This window comes from Scyliorhinus torazame, chromosome 5, assembly GCF_047496885.1.
Source record: "Scyliorhinus torazame isolate Kashiwa2021f chromosome 5, sScyTor2.1, whole genome shotgun sequence".
NCBI classification, from domain to species: Eukaryota; Metazoa; Chordata; class Chondrichthyes; order Carcharhiniformes; family Scyliorhinidae; genus Scyliorhinus; species Scyliorhinus torazame.
Genome location: NC_092711.1, coordinates 106162030 through 106175092, shown reverse-complemented (window position 1 = coordinate 106175092; position 13063 = coordinate 106162030). Strand labels below are relative to the sequence as shown.

The following is a 13063-nucleotide window of genomic DNA, read 5'->3' as shown; positions in this document are numbered from 1 at the left end:
CCGGTTGGGGCTCCAGCAGAGGCAGTCGGAGGGGCAGCCGAGCCCCGTGCCCAGGAGGAGGAGCAGGGGGAGGAGAGGAGGCCTCACTGCCAGCAACAACGTCCTGCCCCGCGGCCTGTAAAGCAAACAAAACAGGGGGTCAGTGAGGGGAGCTGGACCCCCCAGACACACACCCACACACAGGACACCACCCCTACACACAGGACACCGCCCCCAGACCCCCCCCCCCCAGACGCACACCCACACGGGACACCTCCCCCAGACACACACCCCACACACAGGACATTGCCCCCAGACACACACAAGACACCTCCCCAGACACCTCCTCCCCCCAGACACACACCCACGCACAGGACACCTCCTCCAGACACAAACCCACACACAGGACACCTCCCCACCACACAGGACACCTCCCCCAGACACACACCCCACACAGGACATTGCCCCCAGACACACACCCCACACAGGACACCTCCCCCACACATAGGACACCTCCCCCACACACAGGACACCTCCCCCACACACAGGACACCTCCCCAGACACACACCCCACACAGGCCATTGCCCCCAGACACACACCCACACACAGGACACCTCCCCGAGACACCCACCCACACACTGGACACCTCCCCACACACAGGACACCTCCCAGACACACACCCACACACAGGACACCTCTCCCAGACACGCACCCACACACAGGACCCCCCCCACACACACAGGACACTTCCCCAGACATGCACCCACACACAGGCCACCTCCTCCAGACACACACCCACACACAGGACATTGCCCGCAGACACACACCCACACACAGGACACCTCCCCCAGACACACATCCACACACAAGACCCCCCCCCCCCCCACACACACACACACACACAGGATACCTCCCCCCAGACACACGCCCACAGGACATCTCTTCCCCCCCCTCCCTGCCTCCACACACAGGACCCCCCCACACCCAGATACAGGATGCCCCACCTCCCCCAGACACACGCCTGCGGACACAGGAACCCCTTTCCCAGACACTCACAGGAGCCCTCTCACACACAGGATCCCCGGTATCCCGAACACCACCAACACCTCTCCTTTGGACCACTTATTCTACAGTCTCTTCATCCCAGGTTCTCTTCCCCTCCCCCACCCCCTCCTCTCCAAAGATGTGCAGGTGGGTGGGAGTCGGCCTAGATTTGGGTTCTCTTTCACAAGGTCGGTGCAGAACCAATAGGCTGAATGGCCTCTCTCTGCACTGTAGGGATTCTGCGGTTCGACTCTTTTCCCCCAGACCCCATCATGCTGGGGGGCGGGGGGATCTCAGTAACCTCCCCTCGTAGAAGGATGGGTGAGTAAATTTGCAGATGACACTAAAGTCGGTGGGGTTGTGGACAGTGCGGAAGGATGTTACAAGTTACAGAGGGACATAGATCAGCTGCAGCGCTGGGCTGAGAGGTGGCAAATGGAGTTTAATGCAGAAAAGTGTGAGGTGATTCATTTTGGAAGGAATAACAGGAAGACGGAGTACTGGGCTAATGGTAAGATTCTTGGCAGTGTGGATGAGCAGAGAGATCTCGGTGTCCATGTACATAGATCCCTGAAAGTTGCCACCGAGGTTGAGAGGGTTGTTAAGAAGGCATACGGTGTGTTAGCTTTTATTGGTTGATGGATTGAGTTTCGGAGCCATGAGATCATGTTGCAGCTGTACAGCACTCTGGTGCGGCCGCATTTGGAGTATTGTGTGCAATTCTGGTCGCCGCATTATAGGAAGGATGTGGAAGCATTGGAAAGGGTGCAGAGGAGATTTAACAGAATGTTGCCTGGTATGGAGGGAAGATCTTATGAGGAAAGGCTGAGGGATTTGAGGCTGCTTTTGTTAGAGAGAAGAAGGTTAAGAGGTGACTTAATTGAGGCATACAAGAGGATCAGAGGATTGCATCGGGTGGACAGTGAGAGGCTTTTTCCTCGGATGGTGATGTCTAGCACGAGGGGACATAGCTTTAAATTGAGGGGAGATAGATATAAGACAGATGTCAGAGGTAGGTTCTTTACTCAGAGAATAGTAAGGAATGAGAATAGTGGAATGCCCTGCCTGTAACAGTAGTGGACTCGCCAACACTAAGGGCATTCAAATGGTCATTGGATAGACATATGGACGATAAGGGAATAGTGTAGATGGGTTTTAGAGTGGTTTCACAGGTCGGCGCAACATCGAGGGCCGAAGGGCCTGTACTGCGCTGTAATGTTCTATGTTCCCCGAGGCCTCTAGGACCCCCCTCCTCTGGAATGGATCCTCTCCTTAATCCCCCCGCCCACCCCGCAGCCGTCCCCATGACGCAGCCTTGTCCACCTTCCCTCTCAAATCCTCTCCACTACCTTCCACCCCCCCCCATTATCATCCCCTCTTGTTGCTTCACCTCGCTCCCACAAACGCCTTTGTGTCCTTCCCAAATTTCTATGCAAGGTCGGGCTTCGGGGTACAGAGAGAGATGGGAGGGGTTGAATATATTTGACTGAAAATCGTGATTACCTCATTAGCTTCATATTTATGGCAAAGAGCTTGAGGGTCTTCTTCGGTCCTGTTTCTGCTGACAGTCCGGGAGCAGCTTTCGCTATACAAGGAGCTACTGTCGGTTGTCAGCTTGTTTTAATGCTGCTGGGATCTGGTTACAGGTTACACACCAGCTGTAGCCTGTGGCTCAGGTTCCGGACGAGGGGCTCGATCGGGTTTCAACATAAACATTGTTCCTCCTCAATATTTAAACACTTGACATGGATAACACAGGTGCAGAAAGAGAAAACACCGGTTCAAAGTGTGAAAAGCTGGAGTGTGACCCACATTGATCTACACAGAGCAGCGTGCTAGACAGGGAGTAAAGCTCCATCCTTCTACACTGTCCCCATCAAACACTCCCAGGACAGGTACAGCACGGGGTTAGATACAGAGTAAAGCTCCCTCTACACTGTCCCCATCAAGCACTCCCAGGACAGGTACAGCACGGGGTTACATACAGAGTAAAGCTCCCTCTACACTGTCCCCATCAAACACCCCCAGGACAGGTACAGCACGGGGCTAGATACAGAGTGAAGCTCCCTCAACACTGTCCCCATCAAACACTCCCAGGACAGGTACAGCACGGGGTTAGATACAGAGTAAAGCTCCCTCTACACTGTCCCCATCAAACACTCCCACGACAGGTACAGCACGGGGTTAGATACAGAGTAAAGCTCCCTCTACACTGTCTCCATCAAACACTCCCAGGACAGGTACAGCACGGGGTTAGATACAGAGTAAAGCTCCCTCCCTCCGCACTGTCCCCATCACACTCCCAGGACAGGTACAGCACGGGGTTAGATACAGAGTAAAGCTCCCTCTACACTGTCCCCATCAAACACTCCCACGACAGGTACAGCACGGGGTTAGATACAGAGTAAAGCTCCCTCTACACTGTCCCCATCAAACACTCCCAGGACAAATACAGCACGGGGTTCGATACAAAGAAAAGCCCCCTCTACACTGTCCCCAACACTCCCAGGACAGGTACATAGGAAAGAAGCAGGCCATTCAGCCCATTGAGTGTGCTCTGCTCTACAATACGATCATGGCTGATCAGCCACTTCCATGGAAAAATAATTCCAAGTGAAAGTGGTTCTCTGAAAATTAACTTGGTTCACTGGTTAATGATTTCCCGCACACACAGCCACTGGTTAATGATTTCCCACACACAGAGCCACTGGTTAATGATTTCCCACACACAGAGCCACTGGTTAATGACTTCCCCCACAGAGCCACTGGTTAATGATTTCCCGCACACACAGCCACTGGTTAATGATTTCCCACACACAGAGCCACTGGTTAATGATTTCCCAAACACAGAGCCACTGGTTAATGACTTCCCACACCGAGCCACTGGTTAATAATTTCCCACACAGCCACTGGTTAATGATTTCCCGCACACAGAGCCACTGGTTAATGATTTGCTGCACACACAGCCACTGGTTAATGATTTCCCGCACAGAACCACTGGTTAATGATTTCTCGCACACAGAACCACTGGTTAATGATTTCCCACACACAGCCACTGGTTAATGATTTCCCGCACACAGAGCCACTGGTTAATGATTTTCCGCACACAGAGCCACTGGTTAATGATTTCCCACACACAGCCACTGGTTAATGATTTCCCACACAACCACTGGTTAATGATTTCCCGCACACAGAGCCACTGGTTAATGATTTCCCACACACAGCCACTGGTTAATGATTTCCCGCACACAGAGCCACTGTTTAATGATTTGCTGCACACAGAGCCACTGGTTAATGATTTCCCGCACAGAACCACTGGTTCATGATTTCCCGCACACAGAGCCACTGGTTAATGATTTGCTGCACACAGAGCCACTGGTTAATGATTTCCTGCACACAGAACCACTGGTTAATGATTCGCTGCACACAGAGCCACTGGTTAATGATTTCCTGCACACAGAACCACTGGTTCATGATTTCCCGCACACAGAGCCACTGGTTAATGATTTGCCGCACAAAGAGCCACTGGTTAATGATTTACCACACAGAACCAGTGGTTAATGATTTCCCGCACAGAACCACTGGTTAATGATTTCCCGCACACAGAGCCACTGGTTAATGATTTGCTGCACACAGAGCCACTGGTTAATGATTTCCTGCACACAGAACCACTGGTTAATGATTCGCTGCACACAGAGCCACTGGTTAATGATTTGCCGCACAAAGAGCCACTGGTTAATGATTTACCACACAGAACCACTGGTTAATGATTTGCCGCACAGAGCCACTGGTTAATGATATCCCACGCAACCACTGGTTAATTATTTCCCGCACACAGAGCCACTGGTTAATGATTTCCCACACACAGCCACTGGTTAATGATTTCCCACACACAGCCACTGGTTAATGATTTCCCGCACACACAGCCACTGTTTAATGATATGCCGCACACAGAGCCATTGGTTAATGATTTGCTGCACACAGAGCCACTGGTTAATGATTTGCCACACACAGAACCACTGGTTAACGATTTGCTGCACACAGAGCCACTGGTTAATGATTTGCCACACAGAGAGCCACTGGTTAATGATTTGCCGCACAGAGCCACTGGTTAATGATTTCCCACACAACCACTGGTTAATGATTTCCCGCACACAGAGCCACTGGTTAATGATTTCCCACACACAGCCACTGATTAATGATTGCCCACACACAGCCACTGGTTAACGATTTCACGCACACAGAGCCGCTGGTTAATGATTTGCCGCACACAGAGCCACTGGTTAATGATTTGCCGCACAGAGCCACTGTTTAATGATTTCCCGCACACACAGCCACTGGTTAATGATTTCCCACACACAGAGCCACTGGTTAATGATTTCCCACACACAGAGCCACTGGTTAATGACTTCCCCCACAGAGCCACTGGTTAATGATTTACCGCACACACAGCCACTGGTTAATGATTTCCCACACACAGAGCCACTGGTTAATGATTTCCCACACACAGAGCCACTGGTTAATGACTTCCCACACCGAGCCACTGGTTAATAATTTCCCGCACACAGAGCCACTGTTTAATGATTTGCCGCACACAGAGCCACTGGTTAATGATTTCCCGCACAGAACCACTGGTTAATGATTTCCCGCACACAGCCACTGGTTAATGATTTCCCGCACACAGAGCCACTGGTTAATGATTTCCTGCACACAGAACCACTGGTTCATGATTTGCCACACACAGAGCCACTGGTTAATTATTTCCGCACAGAACCACTGGTTAATGATTTCCCGCACACAGAGCCACTGGTTAATGATTTCCTGCACGCACAGCAACTGGTTAATGATTTCCCGCACACAGAGCCACTGGTTAATGATTTCCTGCACACAGAACCACTGGTTAATGATTTGCTGCAAACAGAGCCACTGGTTAATGATTTCCCGCACAAAGAGCCACTGGTTAATGATTTGCTGCACAGAGCCACTGGTTAATGATTTCCCGCACACAGAACCACTGGTTAATGATTTGCCGCACACAGACCCACTGGTTAATGATTTCCCGCACACAGAGCCACTGGTTAATGATTTCCTGCACACAGAACCACTGGTTAATGATTTGCCGCACACAGAGCCACTGGTTAATTATTTCCGCACAGAACCACTGGTTAATGATTTCCCGCACACAGAGCCACTGGTTAATGATTTGTTGCACACAGCCACTGGTTAATGATTTCCCGCACACAGAGCCACTGGTTAATGATTTCCTGCACACAGAACCACTGGCTAATGATTTGCTGCACACAGAGCCACTGGTTAATGATTTGCCGCACAAGAGCCACTGGTTAATGATTTGCTGCACCGAGCCACTGGTTAATGATTTCCCGCACACAGAACCACTGGTTAATGATTTGCTGCACACAGAGCCACTGGTTAATGATTTCCTGCACACAGAACCACTGGTTAATGATTTGCTGCACACAGAGCCACTGGTTAATGACTTGCCGCACAAAGAGCCACTGGTTAATGATTTCCCGCACAGAACCACTGGTTAATGATTTCCCGCACACAGCCACTGGTTAATGATTTCCCGCACACAGAGCCACTGGTTAATGATTTCCTGCACACAGAACCACTGGTTCATGATTTGCCACACACAGAGCCACTGATTAATGATTTCCTGCACACAGAACCACTGGTTAATGATTTGCTGCAAACAGAGCCACTGGTTAATGATTTCCCGCACAAAGAGCCACTGGTTAATGATTTGCTGCACAGAGCCACTGGTTAATGATTTCCCGCACACAGAACCACTGGTTAATGATTTGCCGCACACAGACCCACTGGTTAATGATTTCCCGCACACAGAGCCACTGGTTAATGATTTCCTGCACACAGAACCACTGGTTAATGATTTGCCGCACACAGAGCCACTGGTTAATTATTTCCGCACAGAACCACTGGTTAATGATTTCCCGCACACAGAGCCACTGGTTAATGATTTGTTGCACACACAGCCACTGGTTAATGATTTCCCGCACACAGAGCCACTGGTTAATGATTTCCTGCACACAGAACCACTGGTTAATGATTTGCTGCACACAGAGCCACTGGTTAATGATTTGCCGCACAAGAGCCACTGGTTAATGATTTGCTGCACAGAGCCACTGGTTAATGATTTCCCGCACACAGAACCACTGGTTAATGATTTGCTGCACACAGAGCCACTGGTTAATGATTTCCTGCACACAGAACGACTGGTTAATGATTTGCTGCACACAGAACCACTGGTTAATGATTTGCCGCACAAAGAGCCACTGGTTAATGATTTGCTGCACAGAGCCACTGGTTAATGATTTCCCGCACACAGAACCACTGGTTAATGATTTGCTGCACACAGAGCCACTGGTTAATGATTTGCTGCACACCGAACCACTGGTTAATGATTTGCTGCACACAGAGACACTGGTTAATGATTTGCCGCCCATAGAGCCACAGGTTAATGATTTGCCGCACACAGAGCCACTGGTTTAATGATTTCCCACACAGAGCCACTGGTTAATGATTTCCCACACAGAACCACTGGTTTAATGATTTCCCACACAGAGCCAGTGGTTAATGATTTCCCGCACAGAGCCACTGGTTAATGATTTCCCACTCCGATTTCCAGCTGCGATTGGCGTTAATGAGTGGAGATGGGCTTCATATACCTCCCCCTGGGCCGATTTGAAAGGGAGGCCAGCTTTGGGGGCTTCCTTGATGGGTGGTTTGCGGCGAGGTCCCCATCGGTTCCGGTCCCCGATGGAAAGGCAGATGGCTGGTCCCGAAGGTGCTCCTTTCCCGGGGACACGGTTCAGATTCACTCCCTTATTCTCTGGCGGGCAGGGGGAACTCTGTCTGAAAGGGAGGTAGAGACAGGGCCTTAGTTTCCTGTGGAATATATGAAGAACATCTAAAGCTCATCATTTAAGTATTTCACTGAGGACCAGAACTATGTAAGGAATGACTAGGCCTGTATTATTGCAGAGCTGTTAAGAAAGTCAGTAAAAGACAATCTGTTGCTGGGAGTTTGATTCTCTGGTGTCTGAAACCACAAGATTCAATGTTTAGAGGCAACAAGATGAACAAGGAAACACATCAAGGCCCAAAACTCCAGCTGGATATTCACAGGAGAAAGTCTGTTATCAAACACCTTGAATGGACAGAACAGAGAAAGATCCCAACTGTAAGAAACTCTCGAATCATTTGTAAATATCTTTCAAATGCTGACAGGTTGCAGCTGTCAGTTTCCATCACATTGAAGGTTAGAGAATGGGTATTCTAGAACTAAAAAACATTAGTTAGATCACAGCGAGAGCACTGAGTACAGTTCTGGTCACCACATTCCAGTACAATCACATTCTTCCTGGAGAGAGTACGGAAGAGGTTTTTCTGGATGTTTCCAGGATTAGGGAATTTTAACAAGGGGAACGATTGGATCGATTGTTTTCTGTGGAACAGAGGAGGCTGAGTGGACATTTAATTGAGGTGTGTAACATTATGAGGGCCCCAGATATAGTGGATCAGACGGCAGAAGGACCTATTTCATTAACAGACAGGTCAGTAACCTGGGGGCAGAGATTTAAGTATCTCTTGGAAGGATTAGAGGGGAATTGAGGATTTTCTTCACTCAGGGTGGTTGGGATCTGGAACTCTGTCTCAAAGGGAGGTAGAGACAGAAAACCTCATCGTATTAAAGACACCCCAATATGGAATTTGTGTGATCTGCAGGCTACAGACCAAGAGGTGGAAAGTGGGATGAGACTGGACAAGGAATTTTCAGCCGACACAAGGAATTTTCAGCCAACACAGCCACAATGGGCTGAATGGCCTCCTCTGTGCTGTAAATGTCTAGGATTCTGTGATGACAAGTAGTCCTCGAGTTTTTAATCCAAGGCAGACCTCAGCGCAGTCAGTTAGTCCAAGTGTTGATGTGATGGATTAAGAGGTGTCAGGTGCCAGGAGCAGTGATTCAAATGGAAATATCAGTAAATCCTGATATAGTTTATCTGTATGTGGTTCCATTTTAATAACTTCTCCTGAATGTGACCCTCACCCAGGTTTCATAGATTATCATAGAATTTACAGTGCAGAAGGAGGCCATTCGGTCCATCGGGTCTGCACCGGCTCTTGGCAAGAGCACCCTACCCAAGCCCACACCTCCACCCTGTCCCTATAACCCAGTAACCAAACCCAACACTAAGGGCAATTTAGCATGGCCAGTCCACCTGACCTGCACATCTTTGGACTGTGGGAGGAAACCGGAGCACCCGGAGGAAACCCACGCACACACGGGGAGAACGGGCAGACCCGGCACAGACAGTGACCCAAGCCGGGAATCGAACATGGGACACTTGAGCTGTGAAGCAAATGTGCTAACCACTATGCTACCATGCTGCCCCCAATAAGAAACAACATCAAAGGTCAAAACCGGGATTTGAACACGGGACGTCTCACATTTTCATAGAGCACAACCCCTGAAGCGAGAATCTTACCCCTGGACCAACGAGCCAGTTTTGATTTGATTTATTTATAATAATAATCCTCTGTCACACGTAGGCTTACATTAACACAGCAATAAAGTTACTGTGAAAAGCCCCTAGTTGCCACATCCCAGCGCCTGTTCGGGAGAATTCAATGTCCAGGGTCAGGGTCCCAGGTTCGATTCCTGGCTTGGGTCACCGTCTGTTGGAGTCTGCACGTTCTCCCCGTGTCTGCGTTGGTTTCCTCCCACAAGTCCCGAAAGACGTGCTGTTAGGTAATTTGGACATTCTGAGTTATCGCTCTGTGTACCCGAACAGGCGCCGGAATGTGGCAACTGGGAGCTTTTCATAGTAACTTCATTGCAGTGTTAATGTAAGCTTACTTGTGACAATACAGATTATTGTTATTATTAAGACGTGACCTTGTTTTTCAGAAGCCATTTGAGAATCTCTAATGGTTCCTTCTCTACCCCAGTGATCAGAAAATGAATCTGTGAGGATCCTCAAGCATCTTCCCTGTGATTGTGGGGCCTGTCGTTCCCTGTCTCTGATTTGGAATGCGGGAACTACGTGAGTTACCTTCCAATCTCGGGAAGCAATCCTTGACTCTTGACCTGTTGATGATGCAGCAAAGACCCAGGCTCCTGTCCCATTTCTTTACACATCCTGGTGTTGATGCTTCAGAAAATCTCTTTGCTTCAAAATATCCTGCATGTTTAGAACATGGACTGAATAACCGACTCCTGTTCCTGTTTCTGATGCCTTGATTCAATCTGAGACGACGAATCAAAATTGCAGAAAATCAAATTATTGATGAATATTTTGTTGACAAATGGAGTCTCAGAACCATAGAATTCCTTCAGTGCAGAAGGAGGCCAATCGACCAATCAAATTGTTGCCTTTTCTTCTTTTGCTCTTTTACTCGGTCCTTTTTGTGGCTCAGTTCCAATTATGGCAATCAGTGAGTTTGAACTTCTTTCAATGTTATCTATATTCTAATGCTTCGCGTCGCCAGGTATCAAATGATACCACCACAAGGTTCAACCGGCTATCGATCAAAGAGCCAAACACCAGTTAGTTAGTTCAAGGTCAAGGCTATTTTATTTACACACAATTAGTCATGCAACATAAACACTACTGGTTAACTACACCTATCGACTATGACAATCTGTACTTAACTTCGGACACCCGGTTTAGGTCAGAGAAACAGTAGCCGCTGTTCGATTCTGGATCTATCGAGTCCGAAGGAGTAACTGCTGCTCAGCTGGGCTCATCTGTTTGGTAGCGAGCGTTAAACTTGGACTTGCTTCTGGTGTTGCTGCAATTGGAGATGGCCGGACCGGGGTACCAGGTCCAAGAGAGGACGAACATGTGGCGAACTCTTCTTCTTATTCTTGGGGGGGTTTTCGTGCTCTTTTGGGCGGTCCTTCAGTTTGGACCCTACTAATTGGATGATCCCTGATCACTCCGTTCGATTCCTAACCAATAAGGTGAATAACCTGTAATTCCAGCATTGTGGGAGCAGCTTCACCACACAGACTGTAGCGGTTCAAGAAGGTCAAACATTATCTTCTCCACAGGTAACTGGGGATGGGGAATATTTGCTGCTGGTCTCGTTAGTGAAAGGACATGGAAGTGGGAGGAGCTGATTTGCTCTGGCAGAGAGAGCCAGCACAAACAGGACGGGCTGAATGGCCTCAATCTGCATTGTAACCATTCAATGATTCACTGATAAAGAAGTGACGCTGGAGACCTCTGGAACCAATGGCCAACCTGATACAAAGCGGCTCTTCATTGATCTGGAAGCTGCGGCCCCGCTCAGTGTAAACGGGGGGAGGGGGGATGCGCTCAGTTTATTCCCGGGGTTTCCGGAAACAATCCGTCCACCCACCGGATCCTCCGCCCCGCCATCCCCCCCTTTACCCATTGTGGACCCGTCTGCCCATCACCCGCACTGCACATGCTTCACTCACAGTCCAGCCCCGCCCCTCACTCACTACCATTGGTTGGAGGACCAGCTGCTCCCGTCCGGTCCTCCAGGCCCGCCCTCACAATTCCTATTGGTCCGGTACCGCCGCCAATCACTCCCTCGGCATTGTGACCGTTCGGGCTGTGACCGGCGAATACGCAGTTCAGGTTGTCGCTGATGGTGTGAGGAGCGGGAAAGAAACAATCGAGCAACTTTCAGGAATCGAGCCGGTGGGTGGCCGGGGAGCGATAGAAGCTGCGGAGTGAGCCGGGAGGCTTCATAAATACCCTGTGGAGGCTTCAACTCCCGAGGAAAATGTTAACGGTCCGGTCTTAGACAGCACCGAACAGAGTGAGAGCTGAGCGGTGACAGGCCCGGGTTACTGGCCGCCATCTTTACAGAGGACAAGGTGCCGTAGGGCGCATGCGCTGCGAGCCTGGACCGGATGCCAACTCTCCCGGATTGACTGACTGGAGTCTCCGGGATTTTATTTTAATCATTTGTGGGAGTCACTGGCTGGGCCAACATTTATTGCCCATCCCTAATATCCCTTAAACAGAGTGGCTTGCTCGGCCATCTCGGAGGACATTTAAAGAGTCAACCACATTGCTGTGGTTCGGAATCATGTCGGCCAGACCAGGTAAGGATGGCAGATTTTCTTTTCTGTTCATTCACGGGATGTGGGTGTCGCTGGCTGGGCCAGCATTCACTGACCATCCCTAATTGCCATTGAACCGAGTGTATCTCAGAGAGCATTTTAAGAGTCAGCCAGCTGACTGTGGATCTGGAGTCACATGTAGGCCAGACAGAGATTTCTTTCACTGAAGGACATGAGTGAACCAACAATCGACAATGGTTTCATGGTCATCAGTAAACTTTCACTCAATTCAAATGTTACCGTCTGTCTTGGTGAGATTCATGCCTGCGTCTCTGTATATTCATTAGGACAGTAAAAAAGATTTTTGAGTCACTGAAAAAATTATGCGCCCCCTCGAGACTGCTCCTTACACACAAACTGGGAGTCGTCTCCTCAGGTCTGCTCCGGTATTCAATAAGTTTGCGGCTGATCTAATTTTTTAAAAGAATTTCGAGTACCTAATTCTTTTATTTTCCAATTTTGTTCCCTTAAATTTAGAGTACCCAATTCTTTTCTTTTTCCCAATTAAAAGGCAATTTATTGTGGCTAATTTACCTACCCGGCACATCTTTGGGTTGTGAGGGTGAGACCCACGCAGACATGGGGAGAATGTGCAAACTCTACCTGGACAGTGACTCGGGGCTGGGATCGGACCCGGGTCCTCGGCGCCATGAGGCAGCAGTGCTAACCACTGCGCCACCGTGCTGCTCCATCGGCCGATAACCTTTCACCTCCTTGCTCTTCAAGAATCTATCCAGCTCTGCCTTAAAAATATCCAAGGACACTGCTTCCACTGCCTTTTAAAGATGAGTGTTCCAAAGTCATAGAATCTCTACAGTGCAGATTGACCCCATTCAGCCCATCGAATCCGCATCGACCCTCCGAAAGAGCTCCCCACTCCACCCTCATAATCC

At 49.4% G+C, this 13063-nt stretch overlaps 1 protein-coding gene across 7 annotated transcripts in view; it reads left to right on the top strand.

Annotated features, from left to right (window-relative positions):
* LOC140419331 (uncharacterized) overlaps positions 1 to 13063 on the top strand; it is a 66647-nt gene that overhangs the window by 50535 nt on the left and 3049 nt on the right. The window contains exon 2 of one of the 7 annotated variants that reach the window (XM_072503183.1): positions 9978 to 10113. The exons of 2 other annotated variants lie outside the window; for them this stretch is intronic. Coding sequence is in view for 2 of the 5 variants with exons in the window: in XM_072503180.1 (XP_072359281.1) it covers positions 10376 to 10504 (129 nt within the window). In the remaining 3 variants the exon portion in view is untranslated. Of the gene's footprint in view, positions 1 to 7933; positions 8247 to 9977; positions 10114 to 10308; positions 10505 to 10539; positions 11124 to 11164; positions 12153 to 13063 lie in introns of those variants that run through there. 4 more of the 7 variants (XM_072503181.1, XM_072503180.1, XM_072503186.1 and 1 more) reach the window with 4 other exon arrangements.